General features: G+C 43.5%; 8 protein-coding genes across 9 annotated transcripts; 5 read left to right on the top strand and 3 right to left on the bottom strand.

Moving 5' to 3' along the window:
- Positions 1-59: 59 nt before the first annotated feature.
- Positions 60-2,371, top strand: LOC135341645 (transmembrane protein 33-like). Its single transcript, XM_064538250.1, has 10 exons — positions 60-96; positions 236-340; positions 432-512; positions 575-669; positions 796-898; positions 958-1,060; positions 1,223-1,290; positions 1,545-1,567; positions 1,645-1,839; positions 2,114-2,371. Exons 3-10 carry the CDS (start codon positions 447-449, stop codon positions 2,256-2,258), a joined length of 798 nt encoding a protein of 265 aa, XP_064394320.1. The 5' UTR covers positions 60-96; positions 236-340; positions 432-446; the 3' UTR covers positions 2,259-2,371.
- LOC135341629 (hydroxylysine kinase-like) lies at positions 2,306-4,238 on the top strand. Its single transcript, XM_064538234.1, has 4 exons — positions 2,306-2,431; positions 2,523-2,869; positions 3,219-3,440; positions 3,492-4,238. The coding sequence occupies exons 2-4, from the start codon at positions 2,588-2,590 to the stop codon at positions 4,128-4,130; spliced, it is 1,143 nt and encodes a 380-aa protein (XP_064394304.1). The 5' UTR covers positions 2,306-2,431; positions 2,523-2,587; the 3' UTR covers positions 4,131-4,238.
- LOC135341623 (uncharacterized) lies at positions 4,239-7,199 on the bottom strand. The gene is made up of 15 exons (XM_064538227.1): positions 7,038-7,199; positions 6,900-6,961; positions 6,716-6,841; positions 6,561-6,651; positions 6,454-6,500; positions 6,273-6,398; positions 6,079-6,138; positions 5,841-5,924; positions 5,734-5,787; positions 5,609-5,680; positions 5,272-5,423; positions 5,146-5,215; positions 5,039-5,086; positions 4,710-4,859; positions 4,239-4,589 (listed from the first exon to the last, which is right to left on the bottom strand). The coding sequence occupies exons 1-15, from the start codon at positions 7,084-7,086 to the stop codon at positions 4,368-4,370; spliced, it is 1,413 nt and encodes a 470-aa protein (XP_064394297.1). The 5' UTR covers positions 7,087-7,199; the 3' UTR covers positions 4,239-4,367.
- Positions 7,200-7,238: 39 nt separating this feature from the next.
- LOC135341604 (uncharacterized) lies at positions 7,239-11,559 on the top strand. The gene is made up of 13 exons (XM_064538201.1): positions 7,239-7,422; positions 7,839-7,896; positions 7,973-8,145; positions 8,196-9,108; positions 9,161-9,232; positions 9,536-9,718; positions 9,777-9,951; positions 10,007-10,092; positions 10,228-10,394; positions 10,468-10,619; positions 10,807-10,910; positions 10,958-11,009; positions 11,072-11,559. The coding sequence occupies exons 1-13, from the start codon at positions 7,334-7,336 to the stop codon at positions 11,455-11,457; spliced, it is 2,610 nt and encodes an 869-aa protein (XP_064394271.1). The 5' UTR covers positions 7,239-7,333; the 3' UTR covers positions 11,458-11,559.
- LOC135341633 (FMR1-interacting protein NUFIP1-like) lies at positions 11,490-13,098 on the bottom strand. The gene is made up of 6 exons (XM_064538237.1): positions 12,682-13,098; positions 12,453-12,580; positions 12,310-12,402; positions 11,938-12,259; positions 11,829-11,888; positions 11,490-11,773 (listed from the first exon to the last, which is right to left on the bottom strand). The coding sequence occupies exons 1-6, from the start codon at positions 13,036-13,038 to the stop codon at positions 11,627-11,629; spliced, it is 1,107 nt and encodes a 368-aa protein (XP_064394307.1). The 5' UTR covers positions 13,039-13,098; the 3' UTR covers positions 11,490-11,626.
- A 43-nt stretch (positions 13,099-13,141) lies between these two features.
- Positions 13,142-16,710, top strand: LOC135341595 (cysteine protease ATG4B-like). Its single transcript, XM_064538191.1, has 10 exons — positions 13,142-13,353; positions 13,410-13,481; positions 13,577-13,675; positions 13,935-14,106; positions 14,305-14,384; positions 14,436-14,989; positions 15,194-15,272; positions 15,350-15,549; positions 16,268-16,373; positions 16,496-16,710. The coding sequence occupies exons 1-10, from the start codon at positions 13,227-13,229 to the stop codon at positions 16,615-16,617; spliced, it is 1,611 nt and encodes a 536-aa protein (XP_064394261.1). The 5' UTR covers positions 13,142-13,226; the 3' UTR covers positions 16,618-16,710.
- LOC135341594 (uncharacterized) lies at positions 16,680-20,397 on the bottom strand. Of its 2 annotated transcripts, none has more exons than XM_064538190.1 (12): positions 19,434-20,397; positions 19,062-19,298; positions 18,933-19,002; positions 18,800-18,882; positions 18,615-18,735; positions 18,357-18,567; positions 18,249-18,299; positions 18,048-18,189; positions 17,744-17,956; positions 17,574-17,683; positions 17,273-17,380; positions 16,680-16,988 (listed from the first exon to the last, which is right to left on the bottom strand). In XM_064538190.1, the coding sequence occupies exons 1-12, from the start codon at positions 20,319-20,321 to the stop codon at positions 16,829-16,831; spliced, it is 2,394 nt and encodes a 797-aa protein (XP_064394260.1). In that variant the 5' UTR covers positions 20,322-20,397; the 3' UTR covers positions 16,680-16,828. The 2 variants fall into 2 exon arrangements, 1 of the variants encoding a protein (XP_064394260.1); XR_010396575.1 differs by having other exon boundaries at positions 16,850-16,988; positions 17,133-17,380.
- A 1,342-nt stretch (positions 20,398-21,739) lies between these two features.
- LOC135341591 (uncharacterized) lies at positions 21,740-23,626 on the top strand. Its single transcript, XM_064538187.1, has one exon. It carries the CDS (start codon positions 21,978-21,980, stop codon positions 23,415-23,417), a length of 1,440 nt encoding a protein of 479 aa, XP_064394257.1. The 5' UTR covers positions 21,740-21,977; the 3' UTR covers positions 23,418-23,626.
- Positions 23,627-23,719: the final 93 nt, after the last annotated feature.

Raw genomic sequence — 23,719 nt, 5'->3', positions numbered from 1 at the left:
CTTTAGTCTACGGAGATTTCATGGAACAAGAGTACAAGAAACTTGCAGAAAAGCTGTGCAAAGATAAAGCCTGCAGGATACAGTACTGCTTGCAAGGTGTTTTTATACACCTGTGTAATCTAATTGGGTCAGATCTCACAAGATGGTTCGATCAACACATAGCACATGAACTCTGACATGACGTGTATTGGTATGGTCTTATATACACTCACCTCACACTTCTGATCCTCCCCAGCTAACCACTACCAGGAGAGCAAGTGTGGTGCGGAGATCGATAGTCTACGAGCTTGCTGTAAGAAACTCAGTCCTCAAGTCCTTCAACACTCAGCCTACTGCTCAGGTATACAGCATTATTCCAGGAACTAATGAATCTATTTCTCTTCCAGTACCAAGAAAGAATGAATAATAAATAATCAATTTTCTTCCTTTAGGGATAAGTGGTAAACATGGCAACTCCACAGACGGAACCGTCGCCAGGTCAAGAGACCAGTAGCCCTCAACTCACGCTGAAGGTGATCTGCCACACATGTTAGTATAATCGTGGTTCATATTCATGCTGCCATTGTTTACACAGAGTTACATTACATCTGATATGGTTGCCACGACATTGTTCAACTTGAGGCTCATCACTATTGTGTGCGCCTTCATATACCTACTCTCAACTTTTGGGTGCGTTCTCTACACATCTCTCTCACTCAAACTGCCATTGTACCATTTTTGGTTGATTTTGTGCTCTTAAATCGACTCCCCCTCCACACACACACACACACACACACCCACAACACACACACACAGGTTGATTGGTGTAGGCTTTGCTTACAGCTGCTATCTCAATGCCTTTCTGACAGCATTCCTCACATTTAGCGTACGACTTTATCAAAGAAAGAATCAGCAGGGGGTGAGCCGCTATTGATGCAGCACATGTGACATCATTATGACATAAAAATCGTGCTGCAGATTTCCTTCTTTAGCAAGCAGATGTACCTACTGGCTGGTAGCGAGGACAGTGGTCACTACATGATCTACACCTTGTTCTACTACAACCAAGCACCTATGTCCAGTGAGTTGAATGCTGTACTGTAACAGTACATACAATAACACCCTCCATACACTCCACTGTGAACAGTAGTTAAGCGATTATTCCCGTCCACAAACACACAATGACATTGTCGTTGGTTGTACTATTTTCATCTCTAATATTGGCTCTCTCTCCCCCCTCCAGTCTACCTCATACCTCCCTTCCTCTACGCTATCATGTTCACAGTCACCTACACCAACGGCCTAATCCCAGTCAGTCACTCTGTGTGTGTGTGTGTGTGTGTGTGTGTGTGTGTGTGTGTGTGTGTGTGTGTGTGTGTGTGTGTGTGCGCTGATTGGTGGGTAACTTCAAGTGTGGGAAATGAGTACTCTTTGCCCTTCCAAATAGCTTTCCCAGATTCAACATATTATTGTAGAACAATTATAACAATGATGGTTGCATATCCTGTGTTGTGGCTGTCTGTGTTTTGACTATTGAAGTGAACTGTGTTTATCTCTTTCTCCAGTTTCTGCCAGCCTCTCTACAAAGGTGAGCTTGTTGTCATTACTGTCGCTTTGGTCGTGGTCTGAATTAAAACACTTTTTCTCGCTCACACACACACACAGAGTTTTGAGTCGGTTGAATGACCTGATTGCTCAGAAGCAGCAGGACCTGAGGCGGTACATAGCGTATGCTGAGGTCTTCATGGTGTTTGTGGTGATCTCCAACGTGCTGAGTGGACAGATGTTCTTCTTAGCTCCGTTGTTTCACTACAACTTCCTCAAGTGGCGCTACCAGTCTCTTAGGAACCCGTCAGTCAGGTATGGAATCTCCTCATAAGTAGTGTACCCTAAGCCGTCTTTTTCACTCCACCGTCCTTTTTAACATTGTTGGCTAAATTTAAGTCCCGTAGGAGCTTGCAAACTTATGTGATAGTAGGTACTAGACACACTAACATCACAACCGACTCCTCACATCACTCCACTCTAGTATATTCACCCCCCCCCCCCACACACACACACACACACACACACTCACCCCCCCCCCCACACACACACACACACACACACACACACACACACACACTGTATATAGGGTGGCGTTTTCGGACCTCCGAGTGGCAATGGAGTACTTGGCTGCACACCCAAAATGTCCTCAATTCGTGTCAACTATTCTACGAAAAATTGTTTCTTTTATTAGTGCATTAGCTCCTTCACAGCACATGAGGAGAGAGGCTTGATGCAAAAGAGAACTTTAGGAATTTATGTACTGCTACATGCTGTATAATTTATTGGCATTGGATTGCTGTTTATTTGTGAAATACTCTTTGCCCAATTAATGTGTTATTCTGAGGTGAAAGACTGCTGTCAGGGCCTGAGGGGATATCATTACTCATGTACTGTATGTAGAAAGGTAACTTAACTTGCATGCTATCATAAGCATTTAACTGGTAGGGTTTGTGCACTGATACACTAATAAACCAAAGTGAATGATTTCCCCTCAGGCTGGATGGTGTTTACGAGATCAAGTAGATACGAGTCTACTCTTACGAGATATAAAAGCCATTAAATGTCTTCTCTCACCGGGCGTCCCCCTGATCTCTGCAATCTCTCACTCGTGAAGCTCATTCGCCATTTTTACCCGTACCGATTCATCGATTTAGATTCCCCCAAGCAGTTGGTTAGTTACGATGACCGCAACTACTATTTCGTAGCCCATCTGGAAGATGGAGACACGTCAGAGTTTGTGTTTAAGATGTACAATTGTTTGAACAATCTCCCGGAGGTGGTGTGTGGAGTGTCTGCACTCATGAGCCATCTTCACAGCCGAGGGTTCCAGGGCACGAGTCAGGTGGGGAAACGTATCTGTATACGTCTGTACGCAATAATCTCATAACATGGCCTAGCCTCGTCCCTAGGCCGAGTTATCTCTGCCTGGGAACGAGGCTAAACACATGGCCATGAAAAAGTGAGGACTTGCGAGTCTATATCGTATACATGAGTAGATGCAGGAGCAAATTATTGCTCCTGGGTAGATGCATGGCAGGCGGAGTAAGGTTTTTCATAATTCCATCCCATTGTATCAATATAAATGTTACATGTGTTAAACGCACCGTACTTACTCTTGCCATGAACCTAGATGGTGCAATGGGTACATGTTAATTATGTATGCACTGGTGGTATGTTTTCAATTCGATCAGGTGACCAACAGAGATGGAGGTACCATTTCCATGGTTACTGGCCAGGAGCTGAGGAGAGTGGTGGGGGTTGACTGTGATGTGATGGATGGTTACACTTACTGTATTCGAGTGGTTAGGTTTGTGCCCGGTGAAACAATGGACGCTATCAGCAAGGAGTGCATCACACCCACATTGCTATTTGAAGTTGGCCAGTTTCTTGGGAAAATCGATACCTCTCTGAATGTGAGTTATTGACAGCAAGTTGTGTGTACAATCTTTATGTGTGTTTTTTAGGATGGTTTTACCAACGAAGCAATCTCCACTAGGGTACTGGCCAACTTTGACCAAATGCACTTTCAGGACATGTTCCCAGAGTTCATTTCAAGTGTTGAAGATCCATATAGAAAGAAAATGGCTGAGCAAGTCTTTGTTGAATTCACGACACATGTTGCTCCACGAATTCCGACCTTTAAGAGAGGTATTCTGTACAATGATGCTCACACAACAAACATTATCGTGCAAGCAAGTAAAGAGCAGTACAAATTTGCAGCCTTTATTGATTTCGACGACGCAGTGAACTCGTGTTACTTGTTTGAACTGGCTGTTTTAGTGACAGATGTGATTGCTGAATTTTCTAACCCCCAAACTAACCCATTTGAACTGGTTTCACCGCTTATTTCAGGTTATTCACAAGAGTTTGAGTTAAGCAAAGAAGAAATGGGCTTTCTCTACTATGCAGTGATGGCTAGGTGTTGTCAGGTAGCGATGGTTTCCGAGGTGCAGTACAAGAATGAACCGTGGAACGATTACCTAGTCTCATCGATAGAACCAAGATGGAAGGTTATCGAGTTGTTACTGAGCACTACCAAAGCTGAGGTGGACAGAATATGGAGTGGTGCCATGGGAAAGAGTCTGAACCACTACCTTAGCTAGTCTGTTTATACGACTTGTTTATGTCTACCATCTGTCATTACATTCAATATAGTTCAGCACATTGTTGTTTTTAGTGACTTCGATTCATTACTACTGTGAATAACCAACTTCAGTAAATGAAACTACAATTCAATTGTACATAGCTACTGTAAAGAGAATATTAATATTCCAAGCTACACACACCCTTAATTATACACAGTTCAGTTCAGTTCAGTTTAAGTCCCAGAGTAGCCGCTGCTATTTCATTTGAATGCCATCGCCTGTAGGGTCGGACACTTGTCGATAGATGATGGAGTCCCTCCCAGGGTCCATGGTCCACATAGCCCAGCTGGTGGCAAACAGAGCGAGGCCCATACTGACCATGATGAAGAGAGTGATGAGGAAAATGGCCGCAAAATTGTCAGAACGACCCTCCACCAGAGAATTACTGGCCACAGTGACGTTGCCTAGCACCTCCTCCTATATACAGGAAGGAACACAACTGAAATCATTACACTGTGATAATCATTAGCTACTGACAGCACTTGGATATAACTCGCCAATTGTATAATAGGTACACACTATTCACACTAGACTCACGGGGGCAGCCTGTCTCAAGTTCCGGGACTTGTAAAGGGTGTGACTTTGTGAGGATAGTAGAGGTGTGGGGGTGGGACAATGAGCGAGATAGCTGCTCTCTCTCAAAGCAGAGGTCAGCTTGGAACACAGTGCCATATCAGCAAATGAGCCCTGGGTGGAGAAAGTATCACCATGAATACGGTCACATGACGTGCTGTACACACATTAACCAGAGGAGGTCTGACAGGCGTGGTGCAGCTCAAGCAATTAGCCTCAGCAAACGATGTGGGCGGATAATTATTGCTTGAGCTGCACAGCACCTGTCGTACCTCCTCTGCACATTAACTCACTGTGTCAATAGAAACCTTTGGAAGTCCAGCCAGGAAAGACTCTTTGCTCTGAAAATGGAGTAAATTTAATGTACAGTCATTAACTACGTGTGTAATAAATAGACTACCTGTCCATCTAGATGAGGTTGAAGCACCTCATAGGCAGCGCTAAGTTCAGCAGAATCTCCAGAAAGCTCTCTACAGAGATTAATCACATAATCATACGCTCTACACATGATAAACACACGACTTACGGGTAGTCCCACTCGAGCACAAGAGCTTGGACGAGGATCCTCTGGTTGTAGAGAGAGACCAGCTGCTGGGAGGCCTTGAAAATCGTGTCTTTCACTAGTTTAGCTGCCAGTTTGGCCTTGCTTGACCCAGCACCATATCGAGACTCTACGTTCTGGGGGAGCAACCAAACAATATAGATACAGTACATGTACAGTCCATGTACAGTATGTAGCCAGGGGCAGAAAAGGGCTGCTTTCAATACAATGTAGATTTCATTTTAAAGTTATACTTATTAACAGAAATGCCTCAAGTCCAAGGCTGTAGCTTCTGGTTCATTTATGAGATTGAAAGACTTACCCTGAGAGTTGAGATGGTGAATACATAGACGTCAGGAGCACCGTCTCTCACATAGCTCTTGAGTTCTTCAAGCTGAGGGGGGGGGAGGGAGGTCAAACACTAGAGACAAGAGACACTAGGCTCACCTGTTGAACTGCTTGACGGACTAACACCAGCTCAGCAATAAAGTGGGCATCCACCTAAAGTAAGAGGTTGAAGGTCATTGAGAGGTCAATAACAGCGTTGTACACACCTTATTGGAGATGTCCAGTTTTGCTGCCGCTTCCTCTAGACCATAATCAGCCAGGGAGATATGTGACTGCTGTACGGCCTGGACCTGAACAATGGGACATTCATATCACACACAATAGACAGTGTTGTATATACTCCATAGAGTTGAACACAATGGTATGAGTAGCCAGTACAAGGTGATGAAATGCTCTTTCCATTGACTGCTAATGGTCCAACTTCTAACGGATATAATATCTCACCAAATCCTCCAACTGACTCTCTGTTGTAAAGGAGTCCTGAGCAGCAGCTGCCTCCGCGGCCTATAGCGGGTAAAGGGGGAGAGACAAGTTTAAAGATTTGATAGTGCTGTGAGAGCCCACAGTAAGCTGGCAAAACAACCGTACTGATGCACATAACACACTAACACAATGCTGCACATTACACACTGACTCACATGAGTATTGGCCGAGACACTGTGGGTTTGTGAAGAGTGATCAAACAAGCCGCTGAGGTGAGTGGCCACATTGTCTCCCTCAAACATCCTCTTCATGTCTTCGCAGGTGCACCCGGTGAGTCCGTTCTGGGTGACGGAAGGTCGTTAATGGACTAATAACAGGGAAAAGGGAAGAACATACCTGATCTACATCAAATGACATCTCCGACAAAGATTCTATTGATGTCTCTGCAAAATATGCATAAAAATTCACACAAATGTAAAAAAATTCACAATAAATAAACTCACTGGAAGACAACCCATCGATAACAAACAGAGCTGTAGCACTTGGTCTGCTGAATAGGTTACCCATGACAACTCCTGCCCAGTTGATACCATCCTGTACAAATAAGCCGCACGTATCACACAACAATGCCATACTGTGTTGATAACGCATGCGTTACCTTGAGAATTCCCATGGTCTTGAGCATAATGTCCGAGAGGTCAGTTGCTGGGAAGGGGGATACCTCAGCATTGCTGTACGTGTTCTGCCAATCGTGAAGCACATAGAACCGTGATCCACCTGACGGCTACATGGTAAAGGTTATGATAATATGATACCCCACAGTGCAGGTTCTGTTAACTCACTGAAGCCTTGATGTTGATTTGCCATTCTCCAGTGAAATCCACACTCATGCAACCCAGGATTCCTGTAGTGAAATACATTGCTAACTTTTAGGCATAGATCTACAATAATAAACTCTATGACAAAGCTTTAGACCTTACCAAGGATAGCTAGTGAGATAAAAAGCTTGGAAACAGTAGTCCTTGCCATGATTTTTCTACTTTAGACTTCGTCTCTGTCTACGTCTTTTTCTGAGCCAAGAAGAAATTTCATCAGTTTATGGTTTAGTCATGTGAGCTAGCTGTGATATTCATGAATGAGTGCCCGTGATGAGTAATGTGTTTTGCTAACCTGTAGCCACACCCATAAGAAGCATGTGCTTTAGAAATGGGGTGGATGTAGCTACTAGCTCGAGAGTATAAAGGGTAGCAGTCATCATTCAGTAGATCCATCATCAATGAGTGCGTACACATCTCAGGGTTGGTCTGCAAATGGCTCTGCTGTATATACAGGAGATCCCAGGGGCTCTCATGAGGTGGAAAGAAGGTGATTATCAATACATTCTAAGAATGAGAATACAATGTAGATAAAAATAACAGTGAATTGTCAGTGCATGAAGATAGTTATAGAAAGGGTGTGAATTCTCGTAGCTGCATAAGAATGCCATGCCATCAATTGAGAAATCAAATCAATATTAAAATTAATGGTAATTAAAGGACCGGGAATCGAGGTAATCCCTAGCCTGATTATGGGCACTGATCTATCTATTGATAAGAAGAGACAAATGAATTGTGTCGTGAAGCATTGCATCAATTGAATTAGTTTTAGTTTACTCATTGGCTAATATGCTGGTGACCTAATTATTTCTTTATTATTATAGCTGAAGCAATAATGATGAGTCTATCCTTACTAGAGTCTATGGAAAGGGTAGGAGTGCCTTATTGTAATAAATGTCCCTACAGGCCAGAAGGAAGTGGAGACTTTGGAGTAAGACAGAATGGTCGTGGGCATATGAAAGATGTGAGTAGCAAAACTAACTATACTGTTACACAGTATATAGCCATGACTTTAATATAATTATATTAATCCATTACAGTTCCACGATAGAGACTCTCCTCCAAACAACTATAACAGGAGTCATGGAGACAGACACTACCGCTACTCCTCATCACCACCACCAGAGAGGGGACAATATTATCCATCTGAGCGAGCTAAGTATCACTACAATGGACACCCTCCGCAAAGATCCTCTTTATTACCTCTGCAAAGGTTTGCTAATAGGTATAACTGAACACCCATGTTAATATGTCTTGTCATAGGCCTCTGCCTCGACACAGACACTCCCACAACAATGTACCATATGCATGGTACAGAGAGAGAAGACAGCCATATGTTTATGATGAGAGAAACAGAGGTCCCATTCTCTCCTCTCCGGTGCTCACTGGATCTGAGCATCATCGTAGTCCCATTCTACCCCCTCCTGTGATCACTGGACCTGAGCATCATCATGGTTACAACGGTGGAAATTATTATCCAATTCCTCAACAGAACCTGGCACTACCACCCCACTCATTTCGAGATCCTAGAATGAATCGGAAAAGTGTTAGCGATGGCGCAAGTAATCAGTTTAAGTCTCAATATCAGAGTCTCTTGTTTCAGATATATAGAGAGCATTCCTACTGTGATAAAACTTCAACAGGGGGCAGGAACAGTACATGTATGGAGTGTGAGTCGACATTGCCACGAACACTTCTTAGTGTTGTTCCAAAGAAGATTTTGAGACAGGCCTCTGAACCATCACCACCTCGTCAAGTTACCACTCCAAAACCTGTAAAAGTTCAGCTTCCTGTCAGAATATCACACTGGCCTGTTGTAAGCAATCACTCTGTTGAAAACTTTGCAATGGACCTAGGAGAAGATATTGACTCTGGTGTCGATAGTGCCACTGACGAGGAGAGAAAGGTTAAAGCTGATGTCACGACAGAAGAAATAGTACCTGCTGTAAGAAAGCCTTTTCACTTGCCAAGTGGATGTTGGAGGTTATCTCCAGTACTTAACAAAATTCTAGAGCATCCTCAAGAGGACGACGTACAGAGCCAAGAAAAACCAATCGTTAATCAACAAGTTCAGCCTATGAGAATTGGGAACTTGGATAAAAAGCAACAGAGTGAGGTGAAGAAAAAGTATAAGCGGAGAGTAAAAAGAAGGTTCACAGCAAAAATTGACAAAAAGGTAGCAATAAAGGTTTATTTAGGGCAACATTGAAAAGATATCTTTTCTGTAGAAAAAGAATCAGAATCAAAAAAGTTCTATGAATAATGGTGTACCGGCTGAAATCAAGCTCCTTCTGTCTGGAGTGAGTGTGGTGAGGCGTACCATGGCGCCACGGGTTTATAGTAGCCTGCATGTGTGTGTGTTTGTTTGTGATTCTAGATCTGAGTCTGCTCATATGGATGCCTAAGTGGTAGCCTCAACACAACAAGTTAAAGTGGGCAGATTTTCTCATAATGTTGTCGAATAGAAGCGAGCAAAAGCACTTACACACGATTTGATTCAAGGCATCAAACTCCTGCATGCACATGCGCACTACCATCCATGTGCTTTGTTTTCACTACTGGTTCTGTTTTGGTAATGCATTATGTTGTTTTTGCCTCTGTAGGACTTCACTCCTGAGATCCTGACATCTCGTAGCCGTGCTGAATCCTTTGCCCTTGCCCGACGTGAGGTAATGGAGAAAGAGATTGAAGTACACGAGAGAGAGCGTATTCAAACTGCCAGGAAGGGCACGGACACTGACGATTCTGGTGTACCAAATGGTGTGCTCAATTTGAATTGCACAACAGTAAGTCATTATAATCATACTTTTTAACACTTTTTTCAATGTTTTTCTCTTGTATTAGGACACGAGTAGTGAGTATTCTGCTGCTATGACAACAAGCAGCTCTCAAAGTATATCTCTAGACCAAGGGTCGTCATCACATGACCTGGACTCTGGATTGCAAGACCTTGACTCTTCGGTGCAGGACACCATTTCAGTGTTGAGCTCAGATAGTTTGTTGGACGAATTTCCTCCTGGTATGTTGTGTATAATTTTAGTGTACCTTATTACGCTCTAGTGTATGTACTGCAGAAGTTGTTGCGCGCTGCAAGAAGATCGCACATGACAAAAGCTCTGGAGACACTCCTCTCCACAAAGTCTGCCGCAGAGGAAAAATGGTAAATTTTCTGAGTAAATGCCAGAACATTTGAACATTATTTGTTAATTGCGATACAATTGTGTAATGTACGTGCATGCAGGTACACACTTTGTACATAATTATAAGTAACTAAGAGTTTAATCTTTCACTGTAGGACATGGTGCGCTGTCTCCTGTTCTACATGAAGACAGACCCCAATGTAGCAGACAACGCTGGATGGACCCCTCTCCACGAGGCCTGCAGTAACAATCGTCTTGTAATTGCCAATTACCTGCTAAAGAGTGGAGCTGATGCTAATGCTAGTGCCAGAGATGGGACAAGGTACAGAGAACAACCTTTCTTTATTTACACAAACCATTCATTTAGTTTCATTATTTTTATACATGCACTGTAGGCCAATTCATGATGCTATTGATATTGGTGCTCTGGACATAGTCGAGTCTCTTGTTCAACATGGAGCTGACCCTACTGCTGAGCTGGGTGACAAGACCCCTCTGTACCTAGCCAAAACTACTAATCATCCACAGATCTATGACTACCTTCTGCGTAAGCCATGCACAATGCAATGATCCGCCCAATCACACTAACAGCTAGCTAGCTAGTGTGTATCAATTAAAATACCCCACCATTTTGCTTTAAGACCCAAATTTGTTGTTTTCACCATCCCTGGAGCTAGTGCATTTCCAAATGAAACCCGCTTTGTGTTTTTAACTTACATGTGTTTGTATTGCAGCCATTGTCAATGACTACCAGGCTCGTAGGAAAGCACTGCAGATGGCATCCAGTGTTGCTCCGTCTACGAAGTCCGCTAAAACAGTGATCAAACACTCAGTCGAGGTTAGTCAGTTGCTATATGAACTACTTGCATATGCTCTTATACACAGGCCCAATGTGATGACGATCTGCTCACTCTACCAATCAACGGCTACGACAAAAGTGAGCTTTATAACCGTTTACAGCATTGATTGTGCATTTTATTGAAATTTACCAACCCTCAGATTCTGCAAGCTTTGGCAAAGAACTTGATTTCCCTCTAGTGTACATATGTCCTATTCTGGAGCTGTCAGATGCCCCCATGCTGACAGTCTACAACTTTGAGATAGTTGTGGGGTGCAGTAACCCAAGGAGGCACAACTTCTACCTACTCCCTGAGCTACTAGACGCACTAGGTATGAGTGAATCACAACTGAGACAACACTGTTCGGAAATTTCCGCTCTTGAGATGACAGCGGGGGATTTTTCAGCACATGTGCAGAAGTCTGTTTATGTCCATACTCCTGCTAGTATCATGGCAATGCCCCAAAATACCAAGATCAAGTTGTTGCCAGTTTGTTCACAACTACGGCAATTGTTGGACATTCAGATTGTTAATCTTGATGATTAGTAATAATTATTTGTCTTCTTTAAATTTATGAATTCCGTATTATCATTAGTTTTGTATGCACAATAATTATCAAACAGGGATATATATATGCAAGAATTTCAACGTACCATGACAGGAATAATGATTATAAAGATTGGCAGTCACATGTAAAAATTTAATGTAACATTAATCACAAGGAGTTTTGAGCTATAGAAGATTCAGCGCTACTTGCAATTGGTTCACTTGGTACTTGAGCAGTGAAGAAATTACTCAATGTGATGTGACGAATGCACTGTAGCAAGGTGTTTTCTTCATGACAAATTTCTGGGGCAAGTAGCTGTAAGGGAGAACAAGTAAAGGAATGGTACTAGAATTGATTGTAATTATATCACCTTCTCTAAAAGTGTTGGTTTTCTGCTGCTACAAACACCCTGCAGTCCAGTCGATGAAGCCTGCAAAATACAGAAAATTATATGAATTTTGATAGGCTATAAAGACAACCTTAATTCTTTTTTTCTGTCTCCTGCTAGTCCACTTCTCCTTCTGGGGCCCTTCCCGGCACTTCTTCTTTGGACTAGGGGAGTCCCCTTCGTCTACGTCTGCATTACAGTCTGCTAGTATGGCTCCGATAATATTTTCCTGCGTCTCAGTGTCATCTCCGTTTTTTTCTACCTGACTCACATTCCCCGCGTCTTGTCTCGACTCAAGCAACTGCTTTTGATTACCTCTTTGATTAAAGGGGCGACCCCTGCCTCTACGAGATCCCCTACCCCCTCTTCTCCCACGAGAGTGCTTGTCCTCACCAATCAGATGCTGAATGTACCTAACCACAAATCAACACATACGACTTCGTATATAGCATCCTACAATTACTTGTGAAGTGGAGTCACGGCTGACTCTCCACGCTCACTCTTATCTGCTTCCAGCTGCCTCTTCCTTGCAACGTTCTCAGAAGTGGGGAACTTCCTAAAAGAAATTAAAGATGCAGAATATCCTCAATTTTGTCTAAACTGTACCTCTTCCTCTGCTCCCTCCACTTGTGAATGTCTTCATCACTAGTAAACTTTAGCTCGTCTGGTAGAATATGCATCAACTCGTGATCTTTCAGAGCTTTGCCAGAGCCCTCAAAAGCACAGCTGGTACACTGCACAGAGATATAACAAAAGCTCACATCTATTGTATACATTACTGCTAATTACTGACCAAACAATCAGTGCACATATAGCATAACTAGCATACATGTACCTTGACATGAGACTGTATGTGAGTATTGTAAGTCCCCTCTGACTTGTACTGTTTGTTGCATGGCTTGCATTCAAACGATGACGCACTCGTATTCCTCCCTGGCCTTTGACTACCCCCTCTTCCTCCTCGCCACGGTTGTCCACCTCTCCTTGGAGGCTGCCAATGAGGAAGATGGGATTGTGGACCATTGAATTGAGGGTGTTGAGGGAGTTGCGGATAATAGGGGGTGTTCGGATGAGTCCAGGGCTGAGAATAGTTGACTTGGGGAGGAGCATACCCACTAGAGGGGTAACTACCATAATGAGGTGGATGGTAACCACCAGGAGGAAGAAATGGAGGTGGAGGGTAGGCAGCCATTGGTCGTGCAGAGAGTCTTAGTGGATGCACTTGGAATATTAATTAAGTCAGTCCACGTGGGTCTCTCTAAATTAAGGAAATGGGCGTTACCCAATGTATTTTGCAAAGAAAAAGATCATCTGTGACAGCGATATTCGATATTCATAGCAAGATTTATTGACCTCTTTACATCTCTGTAACAGGTGTTGATGGCTCAGGAGATGGATACTCTGGTATGTGATGCCCTAATGGACGTTGGTGCATTTCCAGAAGTTGCTCCACCACCTCTGAAAGGGAGAACATGTCTACTGGGGAAATACTACAATCTACCACAGGGTCAGTTATCAATCTATCATCTAGTAGCGTCTCAATATTTGATCCATACTCTGCAGAGTATCAAAAGTTCCTTTCCGATGTCAACAGTCGATTGTGGATGACATACCGAAGGAACTTCAGAGCAATAGGTACACGTGTATGTATTAACCGACACATCTCGCTACTTGTGTAGTTTGCTGGGTATCTACCAGAGTTGTACAATTTGACACTGCCCTTACTACAGGAGGTACCAGTCTGACCTCGGACAGTGGGTGGGGCTGCACGCTGAGGTGTGGACAGATGCTCGTTGCTCAGGCACTCGTTATCAAGCATCTCGGCAGACGTGAGTAATTACAGTGCAGCATAATTATTCCATATATGGAAATGTCCGTCCATCTATATTAATTAACTTGAATAACTTGAGATCTATTAGTGTTATCTCACAGTTAACTCATTCAGATGACATTTTTAACCCACAAACTTTAAAGTTTTCCCCATCTAAATGTGGTTTTTGAGGCATAGCAAGAGCTATATAATAAAATTGAACCAAGTTACTTCGATGAACACTGCTTCTCCACACGTACATGCCCCGTCCCCCTCAGAGTGGCGATGGGAGCGTGGGAAGGTGAACCACAGGTACATGAAGATCCTGAGGAAGTTCCTTGATGACAGGGACAGTGAATACTCCCTCCAGATGATCGCACTGCAGGGGGCTGATTTTGGACGGCCAGCTGGACAATGGCTCGGACCTAACAACGTGGCACAAGCCATCAAGTAAGTGGGATATGAGTTCATTGACAGCTTTTGCAGATTCCACAATAGAGCACTTTAAAGCTATGTTGATCACCATGGAAATGCAATTATACTGCATACATTAGGAACACTAATACCTGATGATGCATGTACAGTAATGTGAAACGATATTAAAAAGGTATTAGACAGATCTTTTGACTCTTTTTTCAATCTCTACAGAAAGCTCTCTGTACATGATAAGTGGACCGAGTTAGCAGTACACGTTGCCATGGATATGGTGGTGGTGGTCGAGGACATCAGTAAGTTACTATTTTTGCTAACCATACAAAATTATGATTTAATTGTTGCAGAATTGCTCTGTCAGCAACAATTCACTGTGCCTGGCGATGTGTCTGTAACCAAGGAGTCAGGTGACCTATACAGCGAACGAGATGATCTGGACAAACGAATGAGAGCCAAAAGTGATGTCCCACCCACTCTAAGACACCAGAACTCGTGTCCACAACCAATTCGGAGAATCCCTATAGCCAATTTACCTATCAAAACACCCCCAACAGTTGACGTCAGTAGCGAGCAATCCATTGGCGTGACTACAGCCGCTATGTCTAGAATGACTCGACAGAGAAGCCTTCACGACAAGTTCACAAAGGCACTTGGAAATAAGAGTCCAGCTGACTTTAGCTTTCTCGACAAGCCTGAAGTTGGAGAGGGCCACGTTTTCTCTTCCCTCCCTAAGAATCTGAGTCCTAAAGAAGGTATGGATGGTGTGACTGGTGTGAGGGAGGAAGTGGGCGTGGCAGGTGTTGGGAGTGTAAACAGTGGAAGCTTTCGGCCGCTCCTACTCTTCATTCCATTGAGGCTAGGACAGGAGACATTCAACATGGAGTATGCTACTCCACTAAAGGTCAGTCACAGTAATAGTCAGCGTACGTAATTATCATTTACATTGAATGTAGCATATTCCTTTAGCTCTTGAACTATACAATAGTTAGGTACAATTTCCTTAGCTAAAGTATAAACAAGCTACTCTAGTCTGAAACTTTTCGGTACTTCTATTTATTTGTTTGTTAATTTGCTATAATTATTGTTGATTGTTGTGTGTTTGCAGAAATGTCTCTCGCTGCCCCAGTCCGTGGGGTTCATTGGTGGAAGACCTAGACACGCCCAGTACTTTATCGGTTATCACGGTATGCCCTCCCTCATCAATTGCGTATGCTACCACTAAGCATTGATCGTCATTGATCTTTATATCACACCCACGCAGATGACTACCTATGGTACTTGGACCCGCACACCACCCAGCCCACAGTAGTGCCATGTGATCCTCATGTGATCCCAGACTCCACCTACCACTGCTCCCGAGCTGACCGCATGCCCATGAGTGAGTTGGATCCCTCCGTGGCGTTGGGGTTCGTGTGTAGGGACGAGGCCGATATTGATGACCTTTGCTCCCGCCTCAAAAAGGTATGCCGGTAGATATAAATAATTATAAGAAAGAGTTTTCTGTTTTGTAACCACTTGTATATTTATCTTGGCATATACATGGCCTATCAATTACCGCATAACTGGAATTGGTGGGTGTTTTAATTTGGCGATTTGGCGGATTTTACCGAAGATTGCCTAATTAAAAACCGTCAAATAAAAATGTTCAGGTAGATACGACGTCATTGCTGTAGTAGCCACGCCCGAGACGCCAAATTAAAAATCGCCAAGTCGGTTCAAATGGCTCATTCGCATAATACCCACCAGTTCTATCGTAATTAAAAATATCTCTAAGAACTAAATTTTAAGATAATTTACTCCATAATGTGAGTTAGGAACGTCCAATTTCAAAACTAAAACATGTAGTTAGTAGCTGTTTGGTAGTGCTACAATATGGCGTGTTTAGATCAGACATTTTTTAGGCCCCAAATTGTCCATTTTCTGAAAAAAAGCGTGGGCTATTAGTGGGTGTTTTTTCAGAATCAGGCCTGTTTTTGGAGCTAACTTTCATGGCCAATAACGTGAGTTAGGAACGTCCAATTTCAAAACTATGTTAGTAGCTGTTTGGTATGGCGTGTTTAGATCAGACATATTTTAGGGCCCAAATTGTTCATTTGCTGAAAAAAGTGTGGGTGTTTTTTCTGAATCAGGCCTGTTTTCAGAGCTAACTTTGACACGTACCCCATTGAACCACACTCAGGAGGTACTTCCTTTGGGAGGGTGCTACAGCATGTTTGAACTGGCTGAGAAGAGGCCATCGTACTGGGGTCCCCTGGAGACCGCTTCCTTCCAGAGCCTCAGAGAACGTGAGCCATTATATATCAGCACAACAGGCAATTATTGCAGTGTAGAAATAATTATTGTGCTGGAATCACTGTATGTACACATTTCTATGTGTCCGCGCACACACACACACACACACACACAGCGTTCCTATTGGTGGACGAGACGGATGGTATATCACCACAGGAGGTGTCACCACAGGAGGAGGACTTTGATGATGAGGGGTTTGAGATCATCAGCTGGCCTGTCACCAATGACCACCAATGACTCCACCCATTAACTGTGTTGTTTTGTATGTCTACCATGCACTGTTGTCTGTGAATCACGTCTTTGAATTTTATAAAACATTGAAATGTGAAACAGTTGTATATAAACAAACTTGGAATGATGAATAAATGATGCATCAATGTGATAAATACCTGTTCATTGACAATTGACACTGAACGAGCTATATACATGACATAACATGGTGTATTCTCTACTGATCATGTGCTTTGACAGCAGTTTTAAGTCTTAGGATGTTTCTATCGAGAGCCTCCAACTCTGCCTTGAATCTGTCTGCCTCTTGTCTGGCGACTGTGTCCCTCAGCTCCTGGCATGAGAGCGTCTCGTTGAATGGGCCAAAACGATAGTAGCACCTGTATGGGGGGAGGGGGGAATCAGAAATCAAATTTAATTACAAAATATAAATTGTGGGAAATATAACCTAAAAGTTGGGACTGAAATAGATGAAATAGATTGTGAATGACTGCAACAGAGGCCACACCTCTCCCTCTCCTCACCTGTCTACAGAGGCCACACCTCTTCCTCTCCTCACCTGTCTACAGAGGCCACACCTCTCCCTCTCCTCACCTGTCTACAGAGGCCACACCTCTCCCTCTCCTCACCTGTCTACAGAGGCCACACCTCTCCCTCTCCTCACCTGTCTACAGAGTCACCATGTTCGTTCTTCTCCTTCATAGTGTAGACCTGGTGATATGCTGACTTCTTTACTGTCAACTCCAACACAAACACATCATCCAGGCCCCTCCTGCAAGGGAACAACAAAACAGTGACACTACAATTAGTTACTATACAGTCATGTGATTATATAGCTCTGTAAAGAGAGGGTGTCAATGCATAATGGTTTCTACATTCAGCAGGCATGTACGTAAATGTCATGTGCAGTAAACGACACACACACTCAGCTCAGTAAGATCAATGTATGTGTGTACTGAACTGACCTTTGCCCTGCGCTGACGACAGGCACAAACTGAACGCTGTATTGACTATGGTAGATCCCAGGAGTGAAGTTTGACATCAGCTGGTCAATAGCAATCGACAAAAGATCTCTCTGCAAAGACAATCAGAGCGTAAAGAACAGACACTCAACAATGGAATAATGGACCCTTACCTGTTTTCTCTGCACCTTGACCCCTCTGACTGTTCCCCCTCTCTCCACTCCGATGTGGACGGTGCATTCTTTGCCAGTGTTGACAAATGCACACACAGTGCGACGCAGGAGTGAAATGGTGATGTCGTCTATAGAGTCCACGCTGACAAATGACCGAGTACTGCTCTCCTCAGGACACGCAGGTAATGGCTTGTTCACAGAGTACACCTTCGACTGGAGGGAGTTGAGAGGGTGTCCATGTATTAATGGTTTCTACATTCTGTATGTAATGTCATGCACAGTTATGATACACATGCACACTCACATCATCACTTTGCCCACCCTCCACACAAGGTTCAGAGTCCGCCTCCTCAAAATCACTGCCCTCGTCTGAGTCCAGAACCTGACACACAGCACGTGAGTGAGTCTTGTTTCCATTCAAACGGCTCTTCATTTCACGAGCAGAACTGCACAAGTAGAAAAACATACAGGAACAACTAAAAGAAGAGTGTTTTAATGCTCTCACTCTTGTCGTGCTGTCCAGTGTGAGGGCATGCCATTAGCAACCGTACCACTCCTACAAAGAGGCCGTTATTAATCTATACCAAACGAACGAACGAAAAGAAACACTTACTTGCTGGAGGGCAGTGTTTGAACAAGCTTGATCAAGCATTGGCTGACTTTGTGTGGGAGCTGTTTTGAAAGTAGGTCGGCCAGCACACGCCCTCCTCCTGTCTCCAGGAGCAACAACACATTACTGGCACAATCGAGCACAACATTGTACAAACAGCAAATCACTTGCTGCAGTATCTCAGCATCACATTCGTTGACCTCGCTGCACATTTCTATGGTTGTATTGCACATAAATTAATACGTGTACGTACACACTTACCTAGAAGTGTCTTTACTGCTCCTCGTCGCCCCATTGCCTCCCTCAGCTCAGCAGATACTGACATGTTGAGCAGTGCTCCCAGTGCTTGAATTACAGTAGGTTTGTGGGGGTATCGTACCATCTGTGGGGGCGGGGGGGAAGTACACATACGTTTATTGTTTGTTTATGTAATGCGCCATGTTTACCTTAAGCAAGGTTTCTATTCCTTGAAAGTTCATTATTTCCTTCCGGAAGACGAGCATTTCAAATGCTACATTCCTCAGAACAGCTAAACAGGGAACACAATAACCATGAAAGCACTGACTGACTGTCTCCTACCTGCAGCATTCTCCAGCATCACCAGACTAGCAGGAGGGGGCCGCACTCCTAATATCTTGCATGGGATGGCCTTGAAGAAAAATAGTTGTTAGACACAAAAAATAACATCATCATTCTGGAGGCCGTTACCTGTGGGGGAATTCCCCTACACTTAGAAGGAAGTCCCTGCAGGTAATTGGTTGGGATAGTAACGGAATAGCCGTAGTCGACAGACAGCACTGTTGCATTGGTCGACGCCTTGTCATTTGGAGCCTCCAATGAGAGCAGTCTGGCCCGGATCCACTGTCCAGGGTCGACATACGCTACGTACACATCTCCAGGGGTGAGGAGGAGGGGGTGTGAGGGCAGGTCTTGAGTCGGAGGAGGCTGCGGGTGGAGGGGAGGATGGACCTCGTTAGACATACAATACACCGTATACCACCATACATTATCATCAGTTGTAGAATCTAGAAAATATTGAAAGGAATACTGAGAATAGAAGTACGCAAACCAAACACTTACTATTGCAGTGAGGGTGTCACTGATGATAGTTGAGACCTCTTTCTGCTTCTTAGATAGAAACTGGCACCAAAGATGACCACCATCCTCCACACATGTGACTCGCACACGAGTGAGCTTGGTCTCCGGGGGAGAGAGGAAAGGATGACGCCAAACCACTCCTTTGTCAAGGAGGGTGTTAGATATTGGATTGTTCTGTGAGTCAAGAGGGACGATATTGAAGACGGGGTAGTAAGAGGCTGAGATGGAGTCTTTGTGACTGAAGGCACTGAAGTAACTCGTTATTGACAGTTTTTGAGCATCAGTAGCTGGCTGTACCCGACTGACTAGCGTCTGTTCGAGGACAAGTGACTCCAAGTCTGATTTAGCTTTTACTGGAAACTCTTTAAAGTTAGTGAGTATGTTCTCATCTTTCACTATAGATAGAATCAGCTTGATTCCTCCAATCACTGCCAACTTCTGCTGGTTGTCTTCGTTAAGGTAGGTGAGCTTACGAAGAGCTATTAAAACTTGTGCATACACCGGTACCCACTCATGATGCCAGCGTTTCTCAGATCCTCGAAGAGAACGAGGGGACAGAAGATCAATGAGTAGTGACACTGCTCCGAACTCTCCTAGCCATGCTCGAGCTTCATCATTGCCATGCACCAGTAGAGCCAGACACCGCACACACTCTGCCAAAAGACTTGGGCTATCAGAGGAGCCCACAATCCCCAGTAATGCCTTCACAAGAGACATTTGAAATGCTTGTTCTTGTAGCTGTGATAAAGTGTCGTTGGTGGAGGAGCTGCTGCACAGGAGCATAGCCAGGCGTTGTGCTGCATTCTCTAGCTGACTCTCTGTGGACGAAAGACGTGACAGGACCTTCTTGACCTCTCTCAGCACTTCCATATATATCTCTAGCTCTTTAACATGTACTTTTCTCGCGACTTTACTAGCTAGGTATCCACGTGGCAGAGAAATTCATTTAGCGTGAAAGTTAGGTAAGAATCATCTATAGGAAAAAGCTGCTGTCAACCTCAGATCAGCCCCACCCCTCTTATAGCTACATACTTGGAAGTATATAATATACTGCTCAAAAAAACATAATATCATTAGAATTCATGAGGCTAGAACAAGGATGAGTATGGCATCCAAATCCAAGGCACCCTCAGGGCCTTTTTCACCCTTAAGAAATGGCTAAACCCATATTAGTTTTGATCTTGGTACCATAAATCTGACTGTACAAACACAGCATATCCTAAGAGGCAATTCTTGCAGGGTATGCAATTTAGCTACCATATTTGATAATGGAATGCATGTCCTACATAAGATATGCCTCCATCATTGAGGCTGCTTGTATATCATTGAACATTGACATCTGCTGCATGAAAATGATCCCTTCTATAACATCATTATGTTCCCGGGTCCACTCTTGCAGCTGCGAGGCCAATAAATCGATCAGGATTAGGAGATAACGTCTTGAGAGAGGGCACGCTACATGCTTGATGCTGCTCCACACTCACCCCGGTCGTCATCAAAAATAAGGTATCGCCTCGAAGTAACCACGGTAGCAGAGGATATATGGGTGCATATCCTCCTCGTAGGTGTGGTATAAGTACACAATCATATGTAGCTCACAGTAGGTTTTAGGAAGGGAGCTTGTAGATCTGTATGTACGTGTATGTACGTACTTTCAGTACAAGAACCAACTGCATGACTGAGTGTGAGCTATATATTGTAATACTTTCTGCCTCTTGCGTGTTGATTACTAAATTGTTAGGGGCCAAAATTTATCACTTCTTCGACCATGGCCATGGTATTTGGCAATATGACATTGATGACATCATTTGAAAGGTCTCATTCTATATAAGCTTTCATAAAATATATGAAATTGGATCCACAGAATTCAATGACTGAAGAGCCATCGATTAAACGGGGAGGGGGTAGTCAACAGCCATAAATTTAGTATCACATTGATCCAATTTATTTTCGTTGGGGCCATGGACCATGGACCATGGGTTATGATAATGTTATAGTGAAAGCAAACTGTTTCAGCGTTTCTATTTAGAGTAGTATAAGAAAATCCCCAGGGTTCATTGAGTTAATAATAGTAAAGTGCTAGCTGTCATGATAAAATTAATGGATAAGTCATGTGTCATTTGGCACATGCAATAGACAACAAAGTGGTTTTCCTGTTTTGCAATTTAGTTCTAATTCTTGGATACATGGGTGTGTGTGTGTGTGACACAATTTATTGGCCCTCAGAAGCCTTGTTGAATTAGAGAAGCCCATGTTCGGGCCAGGTTGCACTGCACACTATGACCAACACATTGCATTCTTTTGTATATAGTTCTTGTTTCTGGACAATTTGTTGGCAAGCAATTTATGTAGCTAGAGTAGCAAGAAACATTTGGCAACACTACAGTGCTTAGTTATTCTCCAAGGAGCTGTCCTAGTCAAAACACTGTTGAAGACAGTTCTCATCTAGTCCTAGTCAAAACACTGTTGAAGATAGTTCTCATATAGTTGAATACAGATAGAAGTAGTGCCATACCATAAGGTACGATGAGAACCAAAGTAGCAAAGCAAATACTACCAGTCGAAATGGCTGAAGGGAGTTTAGAACTCTCCAAATCGATTGGGCCTCTCGTAGTGATGTCTGGATACCTCACCAAGAAAGCTCGCTCCATGAAAAGATGGCTCCACCGATGGTTTCAACTGCTAGACAATGGTATCTTGCAGTACTATCAGAATGACAAAAAAGAGAAGATGCTGGGGGAAATTGATATTGGTCGAACATGTTATGATGTGCGTCAAGGAACTAAAAACTGTGGAATTTCATTCCCCACGGTTGCTCCAAGATGTTGCTGCTTTTGGTTCACAGTGCTAAAGAGGACATACTTCATGTATGCTCCAACTGCTTTTGAAGCAAGAAAATGGCATGAGAGTATTTACAGTGCTTCTAACATTCTTAATCGAAGAGTTGTTGCAGGAGTGAAAAGACGAAAGGCACCTGAAGCTCCAGGAACACAAAGAGGTTACAAACCTTCTCTTCGCCCACTCAACTATCGAATCAGTATGACTCCATGGGACATGAAGGGCAAACACAAGCGTTGCACCTCTCTACAAGATGTGCATAGAATCAGAGTGAGTGCTCCAGACGACTCTTCTGATATTATCTCTCCAATTGAAGATGTTAGTACATTTGCGCGAGCCACCAGTGTTCCCGATTTTCTGGACCGTGTTGGAATGATATCTCCTCTTCTTTCACCTGATTCCCAGTTGAACACTCAGCTTTGGAATCTTCCTATGCCAGCTAATAGTACATTTGTTCCTGTAGTAGCTGTAACTGATGAATCAACCAACTCTAGTAGTCAGTTGAACTTGGTATCAACCTTCCATGGCCGCAGAAGAACCCAGTCACTCAGCGAATCACCAAGTTGGAGGCTACAGTCTCTACCAGGCAGTATTACCACACAAAATCCCACAGAAAAGAAGCAACTTCAAAGAGTCTGTCCACCACCTCGACCTGCATCTTATCACCCTCGTCCCCAGCCAAGAAATAGAGCTCGACACCAAGCTGGAGCAGTGCAAATCAGTCCCGTCAATGGTGTATCACTGAAATCAAAGCTCAAGTCTTTCAGTAGGTCTACGGAAGCATTGTATGATTCATCTTCTGGTGAGAGTACATCTGGTGATTATAGACCTATACCGAAACCAAGACGAGTCAAAGAAACTGCAGAAAGCGACATTACACCACCAATTCCAAAAAGACACAGCAAAGTGACTTTTGCTGATGCTCCAAATATCTTAAACCCAACATCTCCATCTGGATCAGATAGCAGTGTATCGTTGTCTGTGCTTGGCAATACAATAGCTGTGGATATTAAGGACCTGCCCCCTCCTAGACCCCGTAAGGATAGTGGGCCACCAAAGTTTGTGCCACCACCACCACCATCTGGCCCAAGACCAACGGAGAGTAACAACAGTTTACTTGATAGTTAACTTTTAACCCATGTATGCTCTTCCCACATTAAAGCTAATCATATAATGTCAGGTTGTCTTTGTCAAATTATAGAATTGTTTGCACGTCAATGTTTGTACATCAATGTGTCTGTATAGTTGGCTTGTGTCTTGTGTGTTTATGTCTTGTGAAGTTGTGTGTTTACTTTTTTTACTTTTTATTGGACAAATTGTGCAATCAAAGAGCTAGAGAGCGCATAAAATTGTATGCCGCTAGTCTTGTGTACCAACAGTTTTTAGGTATCGGCTCTGGGTATCACGAGACTATAAACCATGCATGTGCA

This window comes from Halichondria panicea, chromosome 9 (assembly GCF_963675165.1).
Source record: "Halichondria panicea chromosome 9, odHalPani1.1, whole genome shotgun sequence".
In the NCBI taxonomy this organism is placed as follows: Eukaryota; Metazoa; Porifera; class Demospongiae; order Suberitida; family Halichondriidae; genus Halichondria; species Halichondria panicea.
This window is presented reverse-complemented; position numbering and strand designations above follow the sequence as displayed.